This window comes from Antedon mediterranea, chromosome 2, assembly GCF_964355755.1.
Source record: "Antedon mediterranea chromosome 2, ecAntMedi1.1, whole genome shotgun sequence".
Classification (NCBI taxonomy): domain Eukaryota; kingdom Metazoa; phylum Echinodermata; class Crinoidea; order Comatulida; family Antedonidae; genus Antedon; species Antedon mediterranea.
In genome coordinates this window covers 5,969,426-5,996,552 of record NC_092671.1, presented here as the reverse complement: position 1 = coordinate 5,996,552, position 27,127 = coordinate 5,969,426, and the positions used below count along the sequence as shown (strand labels likewise).

Genomic DNA, 27,127 nt, shown 5'->3' with positions numbered 1-27,127 from the left:
CACAATGAACTACATTTTCTCACAAATTCAAGGTCGAAAATCCTACTGATTGCTTTTATGTATATGTTAAAAATAGAAACCCATTGGCTGGTCTTAATCTTTGACCAAGGAAGTTCATTCATAATGCACATTGCAAAATGATTATTATGGCCTAAAGGCGTTCAAAGTTCAACTAGCAAAGACTTACAAAACATACCAACAAATTTAATCTGTATGTAGACCAATCTTGAATTGAATCACCTGGCCAAAATAAGGGGTAGGGTAGCTGATTCGGTAATGTTATAATTGGTCCAGTGCTACATTTTGTCGTGTCATACATGGTCATAACCCTAACTTGCTAAAGGTGCCACATGTGATAAATATTTATTTATTTATTATTTATTTATTCTTTATACTACTAGGTAGCCTCTTCAGTCAAAGACTGTTCTCCCAGAGGGCCCAGTGTATAGTAATATGATGAGTTTGTGACAGTGGCTGTGTTTGAACTAGTACACCTGGATAACCCCCTACTTGTCTCGAAAGATGTACTAGGTTCTTTAAAGTGCTAATGAACCAAATGTGTACACTGGACCTACCGTTTATAGTCCTTATCCGAGAAGACTCGTTCTACAGTACCACCAGAACCATGGAGCGAGTGAGCTCGAACCCTTGCCGATGTTATGGCTACGTATTACGGTTCCACTGTCTTAATATGTGACACTATATTATAGAATTTTCCTATGATAATGGACATACGGTATACAATGCATTGAGTGACCAAGTAGGATAAAATAATATTTTCATGGGAAAGTGGTGAAATGATACGCCTCCTACTGTACTGTGTTATTTGTGAGTTGAAACATGTGAATAGTCAAAACAGATGTACTGTAACTACAGACTTAATATAAATTGTTCTGCAGTCAATCGAACAAGGTGTTTTTGTATTATAAATACCAAATGAATTTAAATAATTTAGGAATAAGTAGCATCCAACCTGTGTTTCTAGTAAAAATTACTGCTAAAAACTACAATATGAAATGTATAACAATTTTATTTGTGATTATCTAGGCCAATTTACATAACCTGAAGTAGAAATCTAGTTCAACCATCAAATTCCACGAGACTACTGTAAATTTACAAAGCATAACAAAGTGACGAAGTAAAAAAAATGTTTACATTAAAGTATGTTGTATAGTGGCTTTGGCTATTGAGAAATAGCTTGAAATAAACAGAAGCCAGTGAGCACACTGTAGTGAAAATGATAGATTAATACTGTAGATAATATGAATACAATAGAAGCCTCCTTTGTGACATCCCTAGTCAGAGAACATCTCTAGTCAGGGGACATCTTTATTCAGGGGACATCTCTATTCAGGAGACATCTCTATTCAGTGGACATCTCTATTCTCAGATATTCCAAAACCTTGTGCAAAAAGACTATGTGAACTGGACATTATAGTATAAATTGCATGATATTCATTATATCACTAGCTAGTGTTGCCCGAAAGCTCTGCTAATTTTTCTGGCTGTTTTACTTTATCATTTTGATTTAGCTTTCTGCTTTAATATTTTATTTTGTATCTCCATTGAGATCTAACCACTGATACCAAACCATTGTCATTTTTTCAGTCATTTGCCTTTGTATTGCTATTTGTTATTATATTTGTAGCATTGGGATACATAATAATTGGATTGCCTTTACAAATGCATTCAGACAACTTTAGTAAATTTTGACCTAGTTTCAATTTTGTTTATAAAATCCAACGATCACTCTAAAAATCACAAAGGAAACGATTGTTACATTGGGAATAGAAGTTTGAATAACTATGTCTGTCAAACATACTGCACGTTGGTCAATACTGAAGGGGCGTCACTGCGAATTATATAATTTCCGATTGGATGTTCCGATCCTTTCCGTCTTATTTATGGATTTAAAAGCGCACTAAAGATATTAACTGAAGTTTGAAATTCTGTACATTTTCAAGGGATTATATTCTTGAAAGAAATTTAATTTTTGAGCAATATTGCCATTTTGAATAAATATCCCCCTTAGGCTAAGGAGGGAGCAAGATAATAGAAAATGTATCTCCTTAATCAGCATAATAATGAATAAAAAAGCACGATGCTATACCTTGCATAATTCATACGGATGGATGTACAATAGAGAATGTGTAGGGGTGGAGAAGGTGAGGATGAGAATGTTTACGGGTGAGAAGGTGAGGATGAGAATGTGTAGGGGGTGGAGAAGGTGTGAGGATGGAGAATGTGTACGGGTGAGAAGGTGAGGATGAGAATGTGTCCGGGTGGATAAGGTGAGGATGAGAATGTTTACGGGTGAGAAGGTGAGGATGAGAATGTGTAGGGATGAGAAGGTGAGGATGAGAATGTGTAGGGGTGGAGAAGGTGTGAGGATGGAGAATGTGTACGGGTGAGAAGGTGAGGATGAGAATGTGTACGGGTGGATAAGGTGTGAGAAATGTATAAGGGTGTAAAAGGTGTAAGGATGGAGAATGTCTAGGGGTGAAGGAGGAGTGAGGATGAGAATGTGTACAGGTGGATAAGGTGTGAGAAATGTATAAGGGTGTAAAAGGTGTGAGGATGGAGAATGTCTAGGGGTGAAGGAGGAGTGAGGATGAGAATGTGTAGGGGTGGATAAGGTGTGAGAAATGTATAAGGGTGTAAAAGGTGTGAGGATGGAGAATGTCTAGGGGTGAAGGAGGAGTGAGGATGAGAATGTGTAGGGGTGGAGAAGGTGTGAGGATGGGGAATGTGTAGGGGTCAGGAATGCCGTGTGGATATGGGAAATGTGTAGGGGTAGGGAATCTGTAGGGGTGAGGAAATGTGTAGGGGATGGGGAATGGCATGTGGGGATGGGAAATGTGGAGGAGTGAGGAATGTGTAGAGGTTCGAAATGTGCAGCGGTAAGGAATAATGTGTGGGATACGGAATGATGCGTGGGGATGGTAAATGATTGGGGATGGGGAATGATTGGGGATGGGGAATGATTGGGGATGGGGAATGATTGGGGATGGGGAATGATTGGGGATGGGAAATGTGTGGGGATGGGGAATGTGTGGGAATGGGGAATGTGTACAGTAGCCTGGGAATAAGGAATGTGTGGGGATGGGGAATGTGTGGGGATGGAGAATGTGTGGGGATGGTAAATGATTGGGGATGGGGAATGATTGGGGATGGGGAATGATTGGGGATGGGGAATGATTGGGGATGGGAAATGTGTGGGGATGGGGAATGTGTGGGAATGGGGAATGTGTACAGTAGCCTGGGAATAAGGAATGTGTGGGGATGGGGAATGTGTGGGGATGGAGAATATGTGGGGATGGTAAATGATTGGGGATGGGGAATGTGTGGGGATGGGGAATGTGTGAGAATGGGAAATGTGTACAGTAGCCTGGGAATAAGGAATGTGTGGGGATGGGGAATGTGGAGAGAAGCTGAGAGATTTAATAAAAATCCATGTACTGTAGTATTATGAATTACTATAAAGTACTTAAATATCATTTGGAAAATATGTTTTATACAAATAACATAAAAGACAAGACAAATAATGATTCAGTTGTCAAGTCAATTGAAAATAAGTAATTGATGCAAACAAAGAGAAGTACACTAAGAATCGTAAATAATAAATAAGCAATGTAGACAGCCTAACAATACACTGTAACAGTGAAAATAATTTACATAAAAAAACAACAATGGATAACAATAGATGAATAACTTGAGAATATCTTTATTTTGTGTTATATTAACTATATTCCTTTTCCAATCTATTTGGCTGGTGGTATAGTAAAAAGTATGATATAAATTTTTCGGCAAAGAAAAATTTCTGGGCTTTGAATATCTACCTGAATATCGAACAAAATATTGTAAACACAGTGAGTAATTTTGTGTATGAATAATAACATTGTGAATGTTTGCGAAGAATATCATGAACATCCTGGTGTACTGGACAACTTTCTTCCATATTGACATAAAAATAACACTACTAAACATATTACTTACAAAACCACAAACCACACTTGTCAATGTCAATATAAAAACAATCCCAAATATTGAAATGGATGCTGTGTACAGTGGGTGGACAAGGCTGGTAGAATTGATTGATTGAAATATATATTTATACTGGGTAACCTCTTCAGTCAAAGACTGGTCTCCTAGAGGGCCCAGTTATGATCAGTGGCTGTGATGTTCTAATACACCGGGGTTAAGCCCCTACTCGTCTCAAAAAATGTACTAGGTTCTTTAAAGTGCACACGAGCTAGATGTGTACACTGGACCTACGGTTTATAGTCCTTATCCGAGAAGACTCGTTCTATCACCAAAACCATGGAGTGAGTGAGCCTCGAACCCATGCCGATGTTATGGCTACGTAATTAGAGATGTTCAGACCAGCAACTTTGAACATTTAACAACCTGAAGGAAAATATGTTTCACCATTGAAGGTTAACGTGGATGTGCAGATACTGTAGGTTTGGTTTTTTTTTCTTGTTGTACCTTATTATTAGTATTACTAAAACGTATTTGATCTTGTGACCAACAGGGGCTAATCCAACATTATAGATTAGGGGGAGGGGATAAATATTTCATATATGATAAAAACGATCCATCGGGCTGCAGAAAAAGTAAAAATATAATTATTTTATTTCAAAAAGACATGGCTGCTAAATTTTAGGTGGGGATAGGGGGGGGGGCTAAACCCTGTTTATCCCCCCCCCCCCCCCCGCCTAAATCTTTCCCTGACCAAAATACCATAGGAAACAGTACTTTACCCTGACAAAATGACCATTTATCACCTTCCTTTAAATGTTCTTCGTAATGGTACAGTATATAGACTTACTGTACTTTACACCTTACTGTACGTACAGTATACTGTATACCTCCATGGTGGTATATTAAAGTAGAGTAAAGTTACCATGACATAAATTTACAGCAAATATAAAGTCCACTATTCACACATAAAAACAAATGAAATGCAAACAACTTCTTTGAATAAAATTTTTTTTCAGTTTCTAAAAAGAAAATTTCATAATTAAGCAGCGTGCATTATTATAATGGGGAGAGCAGCTTACATCATTAATGGGAGACGGTCTGGTGGATTAGGTCTCAAGGACAGTCAGTCCACTAGACAAAGACATCCAGGAGATAATGATAGTTTGAACCATTACATTAAAAAAATGCCTTATTGTCTAAGCCATAAATGGACGTGAAATCATTAGTAAATATAATCATACAGTGGAATGTTTTTTTTTTCTTATTTTTAATCTATAATAAATTACAAAGCACAATTACAGTATATGCGGATTTAGAGGGGGAAAAGGACATAATTTGAAAAGGAGGGGGTGGGGTGGGGTAGGGATGAAGAACCCATCATCATTTCTATGTTTGTCTTAGTTTGTGTGGAGAATTTTCCAGCTTGTACTTACCAAGATTACACAATCCACAAGTGGAATGTACTGTAGCATTATCTGAGTTTAATAAAAATATTATATAATCGAGTAGTAGGCCAATGTCAGCTTATCCAGGTAATCTAGGCACAAACATTAAACTTAAGCGTTATTTGTGTTATTTTATAAACATTTTTGACTCTCCTGAATATAAGAACCCAATATCTTTACACAATTTATTTTGTCGAAATTACATTTACGACAGCATAAGGTAAGACAAAAATCACATTCCATCGCTTAATTAAAAAATACAATAGCTAATTTTCAATTATTATTTTAAAAAACAAATTTGAACATTATAAATCTACAGGATGGATACACTTCTTGTTATAAAATATTTACGTTTTTACAAGTTTACAATTTCTCGGGAGAATTACTAGAGATAGGAAGACATATTCAGAATTCATAAATTTTATTAGTGTCGAATGTAAAGAATGACTCACCATTCTTTTGTAAAGAATTATAAAAACAGAAAATATGAACTTTAATGACATTACAATAGTGTTTATATAGCACGAGTCTTTGTCTCTATCCTCATCCCACTCCTCTCTCACAAAATACAGTAAGACATTTGGAAGTGATCTCCCCCGTTCCTCCCTCAGTATAGTATTGAATGTTTTCTCCCCAGGTATGGAATTCAACGTTTACCACCCCCTCCCTTTTAAGCTTTGTCTACACTATCAAACTAGTTTGACAAAAAAAGTGTGATGTTCTCAAATATGGTAGTGATATGCTTAAATATGGTAGTGATATGAAATCATCATGTCCATGGGCACATCACATTGTTTTGTCACATAAAGTGTGATAGTGGAAGAGATTTAAACAAATTAAAATTAATTTTAATGCATAAATAATTGTTTATTTCCATCATTTCATATTGTTACCATTGAATTTTCTGTCTGCATACAGTACAGTCCATTTATTGTTATAATATACCAAGTACAGTAAGTTCTCCCTCCAATCATCTCCACTTTTTTTTTAACCCAACCCAAATTATGTTCTGGGCTGGGGGTGAAAGGAGGAGAGGGTTTGGTACTAAGTATCAGGCAGGCTGAGACAACAATTCTAATCTGAGTCTAGACAGTCTATAATCAATATTTATTTGGAAACTATTTTAAACTTTCCTACCATTAATATTCATCAAATTTGCGTGTATGTATAGTAAATAGTCTATTTAAAATGAATAATGACGACAGATGATAGGAAGGGGAAGAATAAATTTGACTCTAGATGAGGCATGCGGCACTAAACATTATATTAGTTAATTTTCTCAATTAATTTTTTAATACAATAAGGAATAGAGATATCAAAATTACAGGGAAGTTGTAAATTTTCATTTTCATTGTTAGAAGATCAGAAATAAATATAAAAAAAACTGATTATGCTGTTGTGCTTTTTTAATTGATAAAAAAATTATTATAATTCATGTTTCCTACTGTAGCTGTCCAGTTTTGGACTACCATAGCAAATATTATGCCAAATTTCTTTGACTTACTAAAATAGCCCTAAAACACTAGAAAATTCAATGCTTTAGGTATATTTTCACATCTTGTGTGAAAAAATGCCTATGAATAAATTAAAATGTCTAGGCATCAATTGCTAACAGATTTGAAAGGCGTTTTATACATGTTGTGCATGGTTAGCTGTTAAATGTTCAATTTCAGACACATACAGCTGTATGCAAGCATAATGTATAATAATTACGTAGAAATCAGAAAACAGTTTTTAACCATTTCAACATTTGCAATGAGCTGGCATTTAAAAAGATAAATTGTACAATATCGTAGACTTCAGAACCTAAAAAAGTGTCTCCTCAGACAATCGGTAACGGTAAAAGTTTCTCCTAATAAACTAAAGGCCAATTTACAATTGAATAGACGAGCGGGAACGGTAACGGTAAGTGGTAAACTGAAAACAAAAATATAGAATCTACGTTATTTCTTATGACCACATATACAAAACGCAGACAGGCAGGAAAAGCGGAAACCCAATCAGGATACCGTAAATCTTCTAATAGTAACCCACAATCTAATAGTAACCCATCTTTATAAATAAGTCAATCTGCAGTATAATAATAACCCACTACTCAAACCCATGGGGGTTACTATTACTGTAGAGTCACAAAAACTTATGATGTAGCCATATTTTGAAAATAAGGAGATAATGCATGTTGATCTCGAGAGTGGGGGAGGATTGAGTGTTTTTGAGTTTATAAAAAAAAGTTAGAGTTCAAACAAATTTGTTTATTCGTACTGTTTTATTATTTTGCTATGAGTTGGTGACCAGAAAAGTTGGGGATTGGTTTACTATTTTCAGGTGCCTATTTAAGATTACTACTAGTAACCCACTACTCTAATAGTACATGTACTGTAACCCCCCTTCTAATAGTAACCCACCCTAAAAAACAATCAAAGAATAATAACCCAGGGTTACAATTAAAAGATTTATGGTACAGATTCTTTGTGGAAAAGCATGCTTACCGTTACCGCTTGTCTGTGTAAATTGCCCTTTACAGGGATGTCTCTAGAGGGGTTGGCTGAACATTCCCTTTCCTTTTTAATAGTGGGTTTCCTAAAGGAGGGATTACAGTACCTATACAGTAGTTGATGAAGTCCAATATAATTATTTCAAGTTAGGAGAAATAGGATCTATGGCAACAATTAATGTAGAATTTTTGTTTCATTAACGTATGATACATTTACTGTCTGGTCCTTGTGAAAATCATCAAATCTGCCATAAAATATTTTACAGATTGAGGAAAAATAAAACAAGTATAAATAACCCAACAATTCTATTTCTGGATTTGAATCTCAATTGAGACAGCTTATCTAATTCTCATAGATTTCCTCATCTTTATCGTTTATTATTTACATAATTAATTTCCGGTATATAAATAGCTGGGCAGTTTATGGTCTTTCCGTGGCTGCCAATTTAAAACACTCAACCATCATGTATGACTATTTTATGTTAAACATACCTCAGTACTAAATTTTCTATGATGCAGTATATTAGTTATATGTTAGCTCTAAAAGTTTTAATACAATCTATTTTATAAAACAAAAATAGAATGTATTTATCTACAAAAACATACAATCTGACTAAAGACGACCAAATAAACACAGTGCTAACGGATTGAACCTTGAGAAAGTAGAATTGCCATTTTACAATTATCTTTCACATATAAGACGGGAAAAATGTTGAAAATACCACTTTACGAGAAATGCCCATAAGCGTGGATACCTCTCGTTGTTATGCTTTCATTGGTTGTATGTAGCCAGAGGCGTTGTAGAGTAAAGTACAGGTAAACCCTGCTGCTAAGACGATATGATGGAAATCGGAGACTCAATGCTGTGATATGAAACTACAGTTAATATTAAAATGGAAAAATTATTACATTTAGTAAAACAGTATAAGTCTATTTTTCAATTTAATTTGTTTATTGAAATTCAATATAAAATAACATTTTTCTTATTGGTATCAAAATAGATTCAATAAAAAATTGTTTATGTTAATCATCGTTGTAATTTTTGTTGATGATGAATATTTAAACCAGACCCCTGCGGGAACCGAGTTTCTTATTTGTGTTAGGTTTAAATTATAAACACGTTTGTGTTTTAGTGTGAATATATTTTTCTTTGTAATTGTATTCGTGGTATGAGTATGTTTTGACAAATTTTACATTTTTAAATGGTTTGAAATTAAAAGATGGATCTACTGTACAGTATACAATATAAATAAATATTCTATACACATATTTGTTTTCTTCCACAGTAGTCATTATGTATGACTATACTCAAATAAGGTTCTGCACAGTACAGGAAGATGATGATTATGAGTAAAAAAAAATAATTTGTCTATTATTAGTACCGTGGTACGACATTCTGTGTTACTGTACAATGAAATACAGTTACAGTTAATGAAATTGAATGCAATGTATTTTAATGAGGAAATCTGATATTAGCTATTACACAATTTACCATCTCAATATTCTGGGAGCATACTGTAGCAATTAACATTAGAAAGATCTATTAAAATTGAACTTTGTTCGTTGCATAAGACAAAATAGTATGAACAAATTTGAACCACCAACTACAAAATTGGATAAGGATGACCGAAAACATGGTATTGGTATCGCTAAATCTTGGTCCCCAGTACAGTAGGACACGTTGCAGCAATGCAATGCAGTGAGTTGACCAATTGACAGGCGACAGTTTAAATCTCTTGTGTACTTACATTGTGCTTACATCCTAGTGGGAACCAAGCTTAAACGTTTTATTTACAGTAGATGTTGAAATTAGGGAAGGGCTGGAATGGTTGGAAAAAATTACCACCCTTGCAATACTGGATACACAGTGATTTAAATTTTACACACGGTACATAAAAAACGAACAATATTTTATTTTTGGTTTTATTCTTGTACAATACAAGGGGACAAATATATAAACCAATTAATATTCTTTTAAAGATTTATTGACCCTTTAAAGAAATAATTGTTTAAAAATTTGTTTGTTGAATATGTCATTTTAATGTCACATATATTGTACACTATATAGTTATTCACTTTGACCAAAAATTGGATCTGAAAAAAAAATGATTTACTTGAAAAAACTGTGTCAAATTGGCTAGCAACCAATGGGTTTTTGGTTGAATTTATTTAACCACTTATTTTTTTGTCATTTTAGTATTAAATTAGTGAAAACATTAATTTTTTTCCATTTTTTTTCTACAGAAGTGATTAACTTTGTTAAAACTACAAAATGGCCTATTCAAAGTATGATTTAATTAATCTTTATTTTTCATGTTTTTGGGGGACAATACATCTTTTATAATTGTAACAAAAAAATAGAGATCATACCATACAGTAGTAAAGAGATCAATGATAAGGAATTAATGAAGTATAACATTGCACAATAAACAATAAACTGACTCTAATGAAAATTATTGATTTTAACAACCTAGAACACTTATTGATCTTAACAAAGTTCAGAGAAAATGCCACAAATTGTATCCATGGAAATTGTAAAGATGGGAAAAACTTTATAAATTCACCTTTAACTGGTATTAAAGAAAACATTTTACAAAAATCTAAAACATTATAAATCTGAATGGTTATTTATAGGACCTTATAAACAAACACCATTCTGGTCGGCATGGACTTCGATCTACCCAAGACCATACCCGTCTTGCCATCCCCAAGAGGTCGTTTGGCGATAAGTGTTTTTCTGTCATCGGTCCTAGATTGTGGAATAACTTACCATCTTATATTCGTGAAGCCCCAAATGTGCAATATTTCAAGAAAATGTTAAAAACCTATCTCTTTCCTAAATAATGTTAATGAAATTACGGTAACTTTTTGTATAGGCCCTCATAGTTTTTATATATATATATTTTTGTATTTTCATTCCATTTTCTTTTTTTTGTTTTTTGTAAGTTTTGTTGAGTATATAGTATTTTCTATTATACAGCGCTTTGGTCACTTGGAAAAGCGCTATATAAATCCTAAATTAAATTTAAAAAATTAAATAAATAATGTTTAAAGAATTTCTAAATCAATATTGTATTCACAGAAATTAAAATAGGTTTTAATCTGTTTATAATATTTTATCATATTTTTAAAATGTTTTATATTGTTTTCTTTGACAATTAAGGCAAATTTCAAGACCAAAATAAAATTTCATTTATTGATGTTACTTGTATAGTAGTACACTATAGAGAATATTGTAGAATATTTTACTTTGAACAATTAGAGGGAATTATACAATGACCTATAAAACATGTATTGATTTTCTCAAGTTCAAACAATATATCACATATTGTTTTGTATCCATAGAGAATGAAAGAAATATGTTTGTTGTATAGTATTAGTAGGTCAAACTGTAAAATCACCTTTAAGAAATTTGAAGAATATAGTAAGAAATGCAACCGTATGAAAATTTGCGAATTTAGGTTTGATAAAAAATATCGGCTATCATTTCTTTTTTTTATTATTATTATTATTACCGCCCTGACGTTTATAAAAAGTTACTAAAATTATACAGTTTGATAATTTGTTTAGACCATTTTAATTTCATACTGCACTATAAATAAATAACTTATAATACAGTAAATATTGATAACTAACGAATATCTTCTAAAATACATAAAATATAAATAAACACAGACAAATTAAACTGCAGCTAGTACTGTACTGGTAGGCAATCCATATCTTTTTTTTATATATATTTTATAGTGTAAATATGTTTATATAGATTATCAATCACTTTGCTGTCAGTACATGTTCAATATTACGCTCAACCATTCAATATCATTTTATTAACCATCATAATTATAATTCCATAACCTTCAACTAGATCCTAAAATAAAATACATTTTTTCTTTGTTACTTTATCATGACCTAGATTTTGACCCATATATGACCTTGGACAAAACCTTACAGCAAGTCAGATCCTATTTCTATGTTAGCTTCGCTGTTATTGGTCGATCTAATCATGTGATATCAGAATTTTTAAACATCTGCTCTTGTTGATTAACTTATTCCTTCGAAATTTTGATGAGTTCAATGATGCACTTGCAAACGTAAAAAATGTTTTTAATAAAACTGCTAACGCACGTTTGTTCGAGACTGATTTCTAAATCAATTTTGACATTTTTAATTTAAATGTTGCCAATTTAATTAATCAAACCCAACAAACATTTCAAAATACAGTAAAACTGTTTGTAACTATACACACTACTGTACATTCTACTGTATAGTTGGAACAATTTTACACAACAAATACTGTAGTGTAAATAACTAATAAAATAGCAAAAAACTGTTCATTTTTTTCATAACGTAACCTCTTGTAGTACAAATAGTAGTTATTGAGTAGGAACTAGAACCTAGCAAGTACCGTATTGAGTAAAAAAAAAGTTCTCCAGGTCTCAAAGAAGGTTATCTAAATTCATGCCATTTGATTGGTTAATAGTTTTACAACATGTCTCATTAATTTTGTAAAGTTTCTTTTGCACAAAATGATTACACGGTGATAGAAAAGTTAGGATTGCCTTTTAAATAGCTTTATTATACAATTTAAAAGGATAACATGACAAGCACCTTGTCAGCATACGACATGACACTAAACAATCTGCTCACTAAATAAAAATGGATGATGAGAATATCAAATCTGGATACATATCTGATCTCTTGATAGCATTCCACAAATCACCTCCTCAACCATACCCCTCAATTTAAAGCACTAATTGTATAGTAGTGTATTCCTAATGTACCCATTCACATACAGTACCATGTGCTACACTATCACATACAGTACCAAGTGCTACACTATCACATACAGTACCATGTGCTACACTATCACATACAGTACCATGTGCTACACTATCACATACAGTACCATGTGCTACACTATCACATACAGTACCATGTGCTACACTATCACATACTACCATGTGCTACACTATCACATACAGTACCATGTGCTACACTATCACATACAGTACCATGTGCTACACTATCACATACAGTACCATGTGCTACACTATCACATACAGTACCATGTGCTACACTATCACATACAGTACCATGTGCTACACTATCACATACAGTACCATGTGCTACACTATCACATACAGTACCATGTGCTACAGTACACTATCACATACAGTACCATGTGCTACACTATCACATACAGTACCATGTGCTACACTATCACATACAGTACCATGTGCTACACTATCACATACAGTACCATGTGCTACACTATCACATACAATATACACTCAAAGCGCTGTGATCAAAATAGGGCCATATATATGTCGCATTATTATTAATGGGTTGTACTATGAATATCAAACTGACCAATCAGGCCAGTAGATCAGTTTTCTTACTCGTTCAAATTCAATTTTACTGGCCAAAAACAGAAATTTTCTGTATTAAACATATTTACTCTCTAAAATAAAACGGACCAGTCTTGTAGGTTTTAAATGTTTTACAGGCCTGTCCAGCATACCTGATCAAAAGCTATACTCTCAACACTTATTGATAAAAAGGTATGATCAATATGCATAATAAAATCTTATACACAGGGATTATGGTTTTTACAGTAGAATCCATTAAAAGCATCAATAACAATTGATGGAACTGGTAATTAAACAAACTATATTATTTTAACAGAATACAATGCCAAAGTATTAGAGTCAGCCGATTGTTGTATTTTTAAGATGTATGTTTTTGTGCTGGGTGGACATAGGCACGCACAGTCCAAACCACCTTCAAAATCTTCCACACAACACATCCAAGATACTGTGCCTCTATTTACAGTACCTGAAAGTATAATTTTTTCCCCACCTTTCATGTAACTACTGTCAGTGGTATAACGACCATGAGCTCTCACTGTCTAACTCCAGGGGCCCTTGAGCTCATGGGGCCCTGAGCAGGGTCCAGAGGAAAAAACAGGCATTAAAATATTTTGAAGGAGGCGCGATTCCTCCAGCATTGAAGGGCCGGCCACATAGCGTTCTTAAACCAGGGGCCTCAGGCCTCTGCGTTACATCATTCATTTTTATAGATTAACAGTAAATATTGTATATTAATTTAATTTTTTAAAAGTGTGTCAAATGTCATAATATTAACTGAATAATTGTGAAATTGGATGGTGAAACAAACATTGTTGTATACTGTAATCTACTTCAGTATAGGTTTAAAACATTATTTTCTTAAACCAAAGACACATTTTATATCATTCAATCATAATTACAATATTAATCTAATTATAAAGTTTCATTGAACAAATTGCATTAGTCATTTATATTAAATTATTAAGCCTCAGGAAATAAAGAGCTACTTTGTTGAAAACATTTTATTCTGAAGGTTACTTTTGATACATTTTTAATGTGGAAATTCATTAGTAAAGTACAATCGTTTTTAACTTTCAATACTAAAAATAAGTAATAAAAATTATTCTCTTTTTTGGCAATTACAAAACATATAGGCTAGTGCTGCGTTAATAATATTTGTATGGTTTTGAGTCAAACACCAGTGGCCGTATTTCAACAATCACACTTAGGCACTAAGCCTAAGTTTGATTGGTAATACATGGCCACTGGTTGGCTGTCCAGAGAAGAGACCGTGCAATCCGTCACAACATATTCCTACAAGAAACGGCCTGAATGCCAGGAGAACACTTGGATTCCTCGTAGAGCGTTCCAGGCAGTTTTTAGTTGGACCCTACACCTACACTTACGAACATGTTAAAAACCTAAATTTAGAAATATATCACAGACAATCTTGTAATAATAAGTGTTTTAGTAAGTGCACACAAAACTGTCAATAACTTTACATTACATGCAGTGTGTTGTCTACTGTAAATAAATGTCAGCATATACAATACATTTAAATTATTAATTAATAATAATCTATCTCGCCTAGCCTCTAATAAGCATAGTAAATATGTTTCTCATGAACAGTTCTGGATAAATAAATCAATCCCATTTAATAATAGCAGAATAAAGTCAATCTTTTCAAGGTTCAAAAGACCATAATAATAAACCGGTATAAGCATTCTAGGCCGCAGCACATTCTAAGCTATCCGGCGACGTTATTGAACCAGGGACAACTTCGGTCCAGGGGTCGCCGTAACTCATTTCATCGATAACTTCCCAAACTTAGGCTAGATTATTCAGACTACACATCGTCTCCGGCTAACAGAACACTACCTAGTATTATATCTATTATTCACATACTAATCATAATAAACGAATAAACTGTTTCATTTGAATAACGCAAAATGTTGCATGAATGAACGACTGGACAGTGAACTTTCAAGTGTAGTATTTTTCGTGTCAAAAACCTACCGTTCAATGTACTGCATTCATTCGGCCTCCTTTCCGCCATGGATGAATATCCAACACACACACAAAAAACGGGGATTTTTCGGCGGAGACGATTTGGCGTGAATGTGATCTTTTACTGAGGGCGCTATATCGATTTTTTGTTACATCAGGAAAGTTTCGAAGCAAAAAAAAATCCAAACGTTTATACGTTTATTTTGTGACTGTCAGTATAAAAAATCGACCAAAGCAAAGATGATATAAGGTATCAAAATTGCAGCCTTCGTTGAAATTCTTAAAATCGCGCAAATTATGTCAGAAACACGTAACGTAACGAAACCGGAAGCAAAGATAAATATTATAAGCCTAGCCTAGGTGGCGCTAGAGACAATTCATACGTTGCATGCGCACACAAAAAAGTAGGTAAACATTAGATAAGCCACCAGTCAGAAGAAAGAGAGTTAAAGCAATCCTCTAATGTAAAATCAGAGGCAAATGCCATGAATTTATTTCAAATAAGTTTTAGAAATTAGGTAAATTTTTCATATAAATAAACGAAAAGTAAGTACTTTCATTATAAATTACAAATGAGTGCAATACAGTTTACAGTATACCTTATCAAATAGGCTAGGCCTCTACCTACTGTACCTAGCTAGTCTAACTACCACTCATCAGGGTTACATCATCATCTCCCTCTCTAGACTATGTTGTGTTGGTATAGCCTAGCCCTCCCCTAAATCTTTATATGGTGGTAGCTTAGCTAGGTTTAGTAGTAGAGGCTATATGGCCTCTAGCCTAGTAGTAGTAATAATATAGTAAGGAGGGGATAATTATAATATTTCGGAGCACTTTCCGTTAGCGCAAAGATGTTAACTGCACTGTGATTGGTCCTCACACAAAGCGTAAAAACCTGTCATGCCTTTGACCTTCGAAATTTTATTTAAAGAAAAACGGTAGTGAGACGATTCGGCACAGGACGACTGCCCTGAGACGATTCAGCCCTGAAAGTTTAAAATAATTATCATGCAGAGTCTGAGAATTGAAGTCGGGTCCATAAAACCTCATCAGTACACCATCCAACTGTCAATCAAAACAGCATTTTAACTTTGAATATGAATTGACCAAAATGTATAATAATACGCAAGTATTTTAACCGACCAATCATAACTTGATTGATGTCTTTTCTATACTTGCAATTATGGTAAACTTGGTCTCTTGAATAAACTGTCTGGTTTGCTCATTTGCATGTAAATCAGCCGGTTGAAATGCATGGCTGACCTACATAACCAGAATAGGCTACTGTAGTTAGCTCACTTGTTTGGACCCTGTGTAGGAAACACTACTATAAGTAATATAACCCTAAAGTGGTACAAGACATCTCTAGTTATTTTAGTACTGCGCTGTAGGACTGAATAAAGGTAAGTCTATTTGCTCTCCATTGCCTGTGAATAGAATGCTGGTAAAACTGTAAATTACTATCAGATATTCAAAATTTAAATTTGGATCATAGGTTAATATTTAAATAATAATAATAAATATGAGTTTTACACAAAATAACATTGTTTGCTAATCAAAATAATACACACTTGAAAATATTACTATTATCATTTTATGAAACTCATTTTTATTTTCTAGGTACAGTACTTCGTGATGATGTTAAAAAGAAACGTTTTGTTGTTTTTGGCATTTTTTATTTGTGTTAATGTTGGCAATTCACGACGGTCTTCCAAAAAACGGCAACATGTAGATCAAACTTGTACGTATGAACAGCGCATAGATGTTGCAATTGAATTTGAAGAATCAACCAAGAGAGGCGCTAAACTCTTAGACGCAGTTACCAAAGATAATTTAGACAGCTGCCAAGAAAATTGTTGTCAACTTGATGGTTTGCATCCACATACCTTTTTTATGCACATACCTTTTTTATTCATACCTTTTTTATCCATACCTTTTTTATCCATACCTTTTTTATCCATACCTTTTTTATCCATACCTTTTTTATCCATACCTTTCCCTCAAGTCAAACATCCACAATATTCAAAAACATTCACAATATTCAAAAACATTCCAAATGAAAATACCCACTTTCTTGCATATTGTCGATGCTTCTTGTAGAAGACAGGCAAGTTTTATAATGAAACAAAAGAAAGTGCTTCAATTACAAAATGTATCTGCTGATAGATTTAGTCACAGTATTTCAAGTTGTTGGATGTATGGATCTAGTTGAGCTGGCTTAGGGTGTTAGTCTAAATGTATTATGCTACACTATTGTATATGTTTACACACATTATTATTATTCTTTCTTTATTTACCAATAGCAAATTGGAGCAAACAAAATAGCTTTTGCTAATCGTAGGTTTGCCCCATACTAATAATAACTGACATGACAAACCAACAAAAATCATTCTTTTCTCTTGGGAGGTAAATAGCTCTAGGAATCAATTTAACAACCGTATTTATATGTTTCATCCGAATTTAAATGTGTGTGATATAATGTTACAACAATCTGAGAGTTAACAAGGAGGTACTAGAGTTAACTTGTCACACAAGCACCGATATGATTATTATCAGCTTAAATCCAATTTATATGCACGTGTGTGTGTGTGTGTGTGATATCCCAAACTGTATTAACTTCCTAATTTACGTATCTTTTAGGTTGTACATTGGCACTCTTCCATTTGACAAACGCGTCAGAGAATTGTTATCTGATACGATGCCATCCTATTGAAGTCTGTTCCTATACAGATCTTGAGTCGTTCTCCGTGTCCGTGGTTTCTACAGGTATTTATATTTCATAATTTATTTATGTACAAAACCTTTAGTCAGAATAGAACCTGGACCAAGGTTTGTTGTTTTTACGGCACATTATTTTAAGCATATCAAATTCCTCCTCTCCTCCCCGGCCCTTTTGTCCAATATATAATAATTTAAAAATAACAAATATTGATTAAAAAAATCATGCTTTTTCATAATTTTGTTATATGGCATAAACTATTTTTTTCTTTGAGGCATAATTCAACAGTTCTGTACAATTCTGCATCTTAAATATTTTATTATCTATGTCATTTACAGATGATGGGCAAATAGATACAGATATTGATGGTAAGTGTTTCATATATTTTTTCTCAAAAATACCAAATAAACATTGGTAAAAAAAGTCCAGTCCCTCCTTTTGTATAGAATTCAATGTAATACTGTTGATTGTTGACAGTGATTACTGTAAGCCAAATAGGTCAAATTTAACCATTTATGAAATATATAATTTACATAGTCAGTAGTAGTACCGTGAGAAGCCCAAATTATGACCTTGAATTGATAATGAAAGATGAAGGCCTAGTGGGCCAATTCTAAACCCATCTAGACAGTACGGTACATGGTTAGTTACACATCACATCCTGCCAGTAAGCTATACGAGAAAGGGGCATTTAAAGTTCACTTAAACTCAATTATGCCTGTTTTAAACAAAATTAGTTTTTCCTAATTTATCTGATTTTAACATCTTTTTCCTAAATATCAATCGGTAACATTCCAAGGCCAGTCTGTCTGTCTGTCCAGGTTCGCAGCGTTTAACAATCGATACATTGGGTGGAAGAAGACATTATGTAATCAGAACATTTTGCACATAATATCATCTGCTCGTCAAAGCAGTGTTTAAATAGAATCCGCTATACTTTGTCCTAATTTAATGTTATTGTTTAATGACATACATCATGTTACATTTATGCTTTGGGCAAGGAGAGTTGGCACAGAAACATTACATGATTGATAGAATTGTATTTGATACAAATATTTAAAAAGAACATCAGGGTAACCTATTAAGTCTGCATAACAATTAAAGTGGCCGACTTATTTCCAAAAAAAAAATTAGAAATTGTGAGTACAGTTAAATCTTAAAAAGGTAAATGATTAAAAACCCTGATTCTAGACATAAACTATAGACTCACCACATCCAGGATTGGTTGATTATTGATTGAACTGCACCATGTGTGTCCACCACTCGGGTCCAATAGACCACTATGTGTTATCACTCCTGAGGACGATCACTAACTAATATATGTGGTGTACCGCAAACTTTATATCAACATTTAATTTTTCCATGCAAACCTTCAAACAATACTAAATATTTTGAGTTACCTTTCCCTTTTCTTTTAAAATTAAATTAAATTTATTTCTAAAAAAATTATTTATGCTTTAATATCATGTTTCTTGAAGTCCTAATGTGAAAGGTTAAACCAAGGTTTCGATATTAAACTATGCTGTAGTGTATGAATAAAAGTACTAATTACATTATAAATTGGGAACAGAGGAATGGCAACAGAACATGTCTAGCACATGAATAAAATGATATCTTTTCAAGGATTTTTCTCTTGCAATTTCGTCCATTCTGTCCTATCATGTTAGTTGATATTTATCTCAACAGCTGTAAACTAGTAGTTGACTCTAACAGCTGAGCAAAATATAAGCTGGATCAATACGAAATGGATTCTAGTTTGTCATGTTATAATTACTTCAGTTTTGGCCCTTTTTTCATTATGTTCTTTTTGCTTATATGTTTGAGTACTGTGTGTACTAACAGATGTGGAATGTATAGTCTACACTATCAAACTTTATGTGACAAAAAATGTGATGTGCCCATATATGGATATGATGATGTCATATCAGTACCATATTTGGGCATATCACTATCATATTTGAGCACATCACATTTTTTTGTCAAATTAGGTTGATAGTGTGTTTCTTTACATGCTTGATATATGTGATAAAACAGGGTAAAAATCTTCCGTTTTATAATGTGAGTTGAGATAAATTATAAAAATTAATGATTGTCTTACATATTCAAACACTATAATAAAAGTAATATGAAATCTTTATTTTTATATTTCTTTGAATTTTCATTTCATTCATAAGCAGCTGCCAGAAGTTAAAATGATTTTCTTTTGTTGTGTTTTTACATTATAAACAATGTAGTTAAAATATGTTTATCTGTATATCTACGAAGTGCATGCCCATAATTTTGGTTGTTACAATTGATCCAACTAATGAGATGCCAGAATCAGCTGGCCAAGATGCATACTAACTAAACAAATCTCTATGTAAATCTCTATTGAAACTGTTACCATTTAATAACAAGATTTGATTAATTTATCCTTTATTAAAGGGGATTTCAATTAGAAGCTACTAATATGGGCTTTTATTATAGATAAGTTATGATTCAATATTCAAATATTTATTTTTATCTTATTGTTTACATCTACATTTTAACAGTGTTTCATAGTTGGTTTAATACACAGTATATCTTTAACCTATAGATAGGATAAACTTTTTTTTTCTTATAAATTTCCTTTAAAACTTACCAGAAGAGGACTATGTTGCAATGCCTTGGCCAGAATTGTTTATTGCAATGGAAAGTGACACTGATGCAGCAACAACTCCAAATAGTAAACCTTTGACCTCTAATCAACCTCTTACTTCAACCCCTTCTTACCTTGAAACCTCTTCAGAAACCTCTCCAGAAAAATTACTATCTTTGAAAACAACACTTTCACCAGAAACCACACTAGAAACCACAACAGATATAATTACAGACAGCAAAATAATGACAACATTACCACCAGAATCATCTGACATACAAAAACAAACATCAACACCAATAGAGCTCTCCACATTGTCTCTTTCAGAAACCTCTTCAAATCCTTCTGTTCAACCTTTGTCAACCACAACCCTTCTTCCTTTTGCTATCAAACCTACGGTTGGACTATCTTCCACATCTGTGGTGCCTCATACATCTGTTGAATCTTCTACAACCCCAACCACCATTTCCAGTTCTTCCACATCTGTGGTGCCTAAGGAATCTGGTGAAACTTCTACAACCATCGTTGGGCAATCTTCCACATCTGTGGTACCTAATATATCTGGTAAATCTTCTACAACCCCAACCACCGATAGGAGTTCTTCCACATCTGTGGTGCCTAATACATCTGGTGAAATTTCTTCTACATCAGTATCTGGTGAAAGTTCTTCTCTTACTGTAACAGGTATATGTTGTTTTTAGTTGGTTTTTGCATGTTTTCCATTGAACAAGTTGTCATGTTTATGCTTTACCATCTCAATTTAATATAAAATCATGCATGAAGAAAGTTTCTTAGATTCTCCCATCACAGCACAAAGTGATTCTAGCTGTGGATCTACCATCTAGATCACCTTGTCACTGGTAAAAAAACTGGTAAAAATACTTTTATTGCAACTTTTGGGTTGAATTATACAAAAATATATACTTAGACTTAAATGAAAAAAATATATCAAATCCATCAACGATATAAATCAAAAAACACAAAAACATCGAACAACAGACAAAATGAAGTCAAGTCAGGGAACGAAGCGACTGTGCAGGGATAAATAAATATGCTTACCACTTGTGAAAGAGACCAAAGTTTACAATAAAATTTTTTGATCGTTCCGTTTTTATTTTTGGAATGCAAAATTCTTTAACTTGTCTTAAATTGTATCTAGATTTAGGCGCTTTTGGAAGAAGGTGATGAAGTCTATGGGAAGGGTTTTTAAGTTTCTGATAGTAATCCTTGCACAGTCTAGTTCGACGTTCACATAGCACAGGCACATTACATTGAGCCATTGCTTTGTTGTAACTGAGCTCTGGGAACGTGATTCTAAGCGCCCTTCGTTGGATACTTTCCAGTTGGTCAGACTGCAATTTAGTTAAGCACGTTCCCCAAACGGGGACGGCGTATTCTAGTACAGGTCTGATAACACAACAATAGAAATAGCATAAGGCTTGGGCGTCTAGACCGGACCGGCGCAATTGTTTAAGGAAATATAACCGTGAGTTTGATTTAGCTATCAAAGAATCAATATGGGGTTGCCATGATAAATTGTCACATATAATAATTCCAAGGAGCTTAGTACGGCAAACCTGGTTAACACTACATTTATTAATAATTAGAGGATTAAATATCGACTTGTTTTTCTTACAACTCACAATTAATTCACATGTTTTTTTAGCATTGAGGGTCATATGGTTAAGCCGAGTCCATGCAAGGGCCGAGTTAGCTATATTTTGCAAGTTACTATTGGACAGTTTAGACACCCTTTCGAAAACAGTAGTAGTCCTTACTGTACCATGCGGTATACCGCATATCCTTTGGTATAATCCCACCCCCTACAACACAAAATTGGGCCAACTTTGGGGTGGTATGACTATACATGGGAAAAACCCTTATTCAGGAGAGAAAAAAAATGATTTGTTAGCATTTCTTGTAAAACCTCATCAGGACTGGCTACATCCAAACCACTATACCTAGGGATATGCCTGTTTGTGAAATCAGACATAAAGTAGGGAGTGGGATTAGACCAAAAGTGGGATTTATACCCGATGATACACGGTGTTAGTATAGTCTTTGCATGTACAGTATTATTCATTGCATCTGTTTGCAATTTATTATTTCTTGCATGCCTTCATTCTATTCTTTTTGAGCATGTTTGAGCAATTATGTCAATATTATTTAGACACCCTCATTTTTCCGAAAAAATTATTAAGAATACATTGTTTTAATCTGTTACACAATATTCACTATCCTTATGCATGTGTTTTATTCTTATACAACATATAGTTATCGTTTATCTGTATTTTGATCACATATAAGGTCTAACACGACAAGAAAAAATGTTTTTCTTCTGTTTTTTACCTTATTTACAGTTTTATTTGCAACTCACATTATTATTTTGTATTTATCTTGACCGTATATTAAATAAACTGTGCTGTCGCACAACGAATCATGTTATGATAGAGTTCATTAGTTTGAGATAATTAGGAGGAGGTTTGACTGTACACCATTTTTAGGGGTTATGAGAGAGGGTGTGTTTTGTTTGTTGAGTATGGAGACAAAAAAGCAAGTATCCAAATCAGCCATTCATCATTGAGCTTGAGCTTCATTACATGAATTATATTTTGTTATTCATGATCACTTGCTCACTTTTTTTTATATTTGTTACTACATCACCTACTTCCTTCCATGCTATTTTATTCAGTTTTGATCTAAATAAGAATTAAAATAATAATAAAAGTATAATTTCAAAATCAGAAATGAAATTACTTGTACAAATTGACAAATAAGAAAAATAATGCCACTTTTGTAATCACGGTTGATGTTGTAGGCGTATGTACATGTTATACTATCATTAATTTCATTATAAAATTACAATATTCAGAACAGCAAACATATCAACTTTTCCACATATTTATTGCTTTAGATGCATCTTTAACGCCACTGAAACCATCGACAACTGTTGCACCACGTATTACCACTCCGGCACCAACAACCACGCTGCTACCGTCGCAACCAACAACAACTGATCAACAAACTACAACAGTTGCGACAGAAATCACGAAAAGTACAACAACAGAAACGCGCTATGTTGAAGTTACCGAATTGTTTACAGATGCTACAACTATATCAAATAAGGTACGATAAGTGTACTAAAGTTAGTTTAAAGTTTTTGTATATTAATTTGAATTAAAAAAAGAATTTTTTTATGAGAGTCTCCTGAAGAGGTCAGATAGCCGTCTAGGCTAGTGGTTAATAAAGCGACCTCCACCTTAAATAATCAAAGACAACCTATACATAATATGCTCTACATAAACAAGGTCTTGTTACCAGTCTTTTCGAGTGGAGTTTTGTCACAATAGCAAAAAATAATAATAATAAATAATATAATATTTTCAACCCAAGATCCTGGAAAAACATGGACAAAGTTTGTTCTGTATAGGTTAACCTAAATATCTTCTTCCCAGTTAGCAGTTTAAGATTTAAGATTTAAAGCTCTGTCTACACTATCAAACTAGTTTGACAAAAAATTGTGATGTGCCTAAATATGGTAGTGATAATGTGATGTGCCCATATATAGACATGATGATGAAGTTTGAAAATGTAGACAGAGCTTAAGACTCCAACCACCAACCCCTACTCTTGTGAAAAGTGTCTTTTTTTTCCAAGAGGAAGCCTTTCATGTCTTTCATGCCTCAATATAATTTTTTAATTTGTTATCATCCCTTTTAACATTTATTTATTCTTTTAAAATTCTCAGAACGTATCAAACGTGGTCCTTAATAGTGAGGTGGCATACAATAAGTTATCATCAAATGGTAAGTGTATATATAGGGGATAAATACAATGCCCAGCAATACAATATATTTAGCTCTCAGAAATTTACACCTGGCAAAATATAGAGAGCGTCAGGGGCATGCTATTATGATAAGATAACTCCAGATTTTGTCATCACCAATATATTGATTGTCAAAATCAATAGGCAAATTTAGGACAATTAATGATGATACATAAATGTCAGGCCATTTTAACTTGAAAAGATGATTTTTTGTTTCTTTTCTATTATCATTTAAAACTATTACTATGTTTTATGTTTACAGGAGCTCTCATAGCGTCCTTATGTTTTGGTGTTTTATTTGCGTGTGCCATTTGTGTTTTACTCGGTAAGAGATGGTACGAAGGTTACCAGAGACGTCATTACTCCAAAGTTGACTACCTTATCAATGGAATGTACAACTGAAAAACACTATCAAACTGTATGTGACAATAAAAATGTGATGTGGCCATATATGGATGCGATGATGTCATATCACTACCATGTTTGGGCATATCACTACCATATTTGGGTACACTTTGTTTTGTCAAACTAGTTTGATAGTTAACTTAAGACATTTTATTCAATATAATACCATAAGTTTTGATTATAGTTTTACATACCTTTTAAAGAATTAAAATTACATTTTGAATTTATTTTATTAGTCATGTCATTTCTAGTCATGGCAATTTGTCAAATTAATAATTTTAATATTTAAGAATTATTTGTAGATTCTTAACATTCCTTTTGGCATTTAACCAGATTATTTAAAAAAATAGAAAATAGAAAAAAAAAAGGTAATTATTAACAAATTAATAAAGAGGGTGCAATAATTCTATCCCATAACTTTGAGCTCAAATCATGTTGTATACGCATAACATATAAATTGTATAACAGACAAACAAACAAATCATTTACTGTACAGCATTACAATTATTCATTCATAGAATTCGTAATCGTAATTTTACTTACGATTGCTTTTATATAGAAATTAATTTTGTATAGAGCATATTTTGTGCATTGGGATTCTTATATAGATATAATATATTATGTAAATAAGGTTTTAAAAATTAACTCTATTTCTAAGTTAAATAAGTTTTGAGACATAAAATATATTCTAAAACTTTTGAAGCTTTAATTGAAATATATTGAAATAAGTATCAACCCTTTTGTATACCTTCATCCGTTACTACGATGGTAAATAGTTATTGGATGTAAATAATTACATATCTATCATGTATGACTTATGTATATTGATATACCTTCAAAAAGATCAAGTTTAATTTGTATGAACAGAATCAAATTTGCCAAATCAAGGTCTTCGGAACAAATTAAATTATGGTTGATGTAGTCGGTTGATAAGGACACGTATAACAGTAATTTAAACCAAATGTATTTAGGATAATAGTGTAATTGATAATGTCTTTCATATTTTTATTCTTGTAGTTAGATAAATTTTATTAAATAATGTGTCGTCATGTTTCTTTATTTGTACACTCCGTTAAAAATTGAATTATAAGTTAATGGACATAGGCGGATCCGATTTGGGTGGGCACCCAGTCTGCCACACTAATCAGGCAGTGAAGTGACAATTTAACATATGGCTATTTCAAATTTAAATTTAAACCAGCATTATTTCAAGAATTTATTATTAAATTATTTATTGTGTTGTGTACTAATTTAATTTGTGTGCTATTTAATTGGTTAGTTTTCTTGTTTGTTTTTTTTATTCATTTTTTTATCATTTTTACCACCAATGGTCTTGTATTATACTTAATTCTTTCTTTAAACTATTGCAACAAATTAAGTTACTTATTAATTAGCAACTTTTTAAAATGATAATTTTCAGTGATCTATTTTTAATGTATATCACCTACTTTTTATAATTTGTTTTTTCTATTCTTATCTATTCAAATATGGATAAATTTAAATAGAAATGTACAGTGTGTTTAAATAGTAAATAAATTATCAAATCAAATTATCAAATACAAATGAATGATAAATGTATTCATTTATAAATTAAATCATATTTCACATTCAGTAAAGGAAATGTTCTACCACCTACTACTTTTTCCATGTTCAACTGTACTTAAGTTTTAAACTTTAATCATCTTATTTTTTATTAAGGAAATAGTATCATATTCTGTTTACTATTATCAACTTAAATTGCTTGGTTTTTAAACTAAAAAAAAACCCCAAAAAACTGTACTTATATTTTTTAATGGACATTCAATTAAATTGTTCAATACAGTGATCCTTTTTATGTAACGGTATTATTCTTATTTAGATATATACAATTATTTTTAAGATTAAACATTTAAATGTGTTCATTTTACAGAGGGAGAGAGAGAGCTGATCACTTGCTAATTATATAAATAATTTAAAAAAAATAATGATATACTGTATTATAAATTACAAGAATTTTAAAACAAATAATTATGTTTTATTTTAAATCACAGTTTTGCTGCTCTATGGTGTTATCATTATTACCGGTATTAATTAAATGTTAATTAATTTTGATTCAAGTTAATATTTTAAGATTTAACATATCGTTTCAATTTTTTTTTTAATTTGTAGACAAATTACGTACATTTTACAGGTTGTAGCAATAAATTCTTTTTTAAATTTAGTATTGTTGTGAACTAGTTATTTTCTTTTTTCACCGAGAGATATAGTTCTGCTTTGATTTTTACAATATATATATATATTCG

General features: G+C 32.6%; 3 protein-coding genes across 4 annotated transcripts in view; 2 read left to right on the top strand and 1 right to left on the bottom strand.

The window, feature by feature from the left end:
* The window catches only part of LOC140040175 (oxysterols receptor LXR-alpha-like), an 84,165-nt gene extending 68,837 nt beyond the window's left edge, over window positions 1-15,328 (bottom strand). For both annotated transcript variants that reach the window (XM_072085897.1, XM_072085900.1), the window contains exon 1: window positions 15,288-15,328. The gene's annotated coding sequence lies outside the window, so the exon portion shown is untranslated. The remainder of the gene's footprint in view (window positions 1-15,287) is intronic.
* A 367-nt stretch (window positions 15,329-15,695) lies between these two features.
* On the top strand, window positions 15,696-18,614 carry LOC140039215 (uncharacterized). The gene is made up of 5 exons (XM_072084814.1): window positions 15,696-15,824; window positions 16,899-17,148; window positions 17,919-18,044; window positions 18,336-18,365; window positions 18,535-18,614. The coding sequence occupies exons 2-5, from the start codon at window positions 16,914-16,916 to the stop codon at window positions 18,612-18,614; spliced, it is 471 nt and encodes a 156-aa protein (XP_071940915.1). The 5' UTR covers window positions 15,696-15,824; window positions 16,899-16,913.
* Window positions 18,615-20,618: 2,004 nt separating this feature from the next.
* On the top strand, window positions 20,619-27,018 carry LOC140039540 (uncharacterized). Its single transcript, XM_072085153.1, has 4 exons — window positions 20,619-21,298; window positions 23,529-23,740; window positions 24,363-24,420; window positions 24,703-27,018. Exons 1-4 carry the CDS (start codon window positions 20,638-20,640, stop codon window positions 24,840-24,842), a joined length of 1,071 nt encoding a protein of 356 aa, XP_071941254.1. The 5' UTR covers window positions 20,619-20,637; the 3' UTR covers window positions 24,843-27,018.
* The last annotated feature ends 109 nt before the right edge of the window (window positions 27,019-27,127 follow it).

What these genes read in the sequence shown, in the direction of transcription:
- LOC140039540 (XM_072085153.1), top strand. Translation starts at nt 20,638, where the DNA reads ATGCCTTGGCCAGAATTGTTTATTGCAATGGAAAGTGACACTGATGCA. An exon ending in CTACAACTATATCAAATAAG is followed by an intron (nt 23,741 to 24,362) that starts GTACGATAAGTG and finishes TAAAATTCTCAG; the next exon opens with AACGTATCAAACGTGGTCCT. An exon ending in CAATAAGTTATCATCAAATG is followed by an intron (nt 24,421 to 24,702) that starts GTAAGTGTATAT and finishes TTATGTTTACAG; the next exon opens with GAGCTCTCATAGCGTCCTTA.
- LOC140039215 (XM_072084814.1), top strand. Translation starts at nt 16,914, where the DNA reads ATGATGTTAAAAAGAAACGTTTTGTTGTTTTTGGCATTTTTTATTTGT. An exon ending in AAATTGTTGTCAACTTGATG is followed by an intron (nt 17,149 to 17,918) that starts GTTTGCATCCAC and finishes CGTATCTTTTAG; the next exon opens with GTTGTACATTGGCACTCTTC. An exon ending in AATAGATACAGATATTGATG is followed by an intron (nt 18,366 to 18,534) that starts GTAAGTGTTTCA and finishes TAATTTACATAG; the next exon opens with TCAGTAGTAGTACCGTGAGA.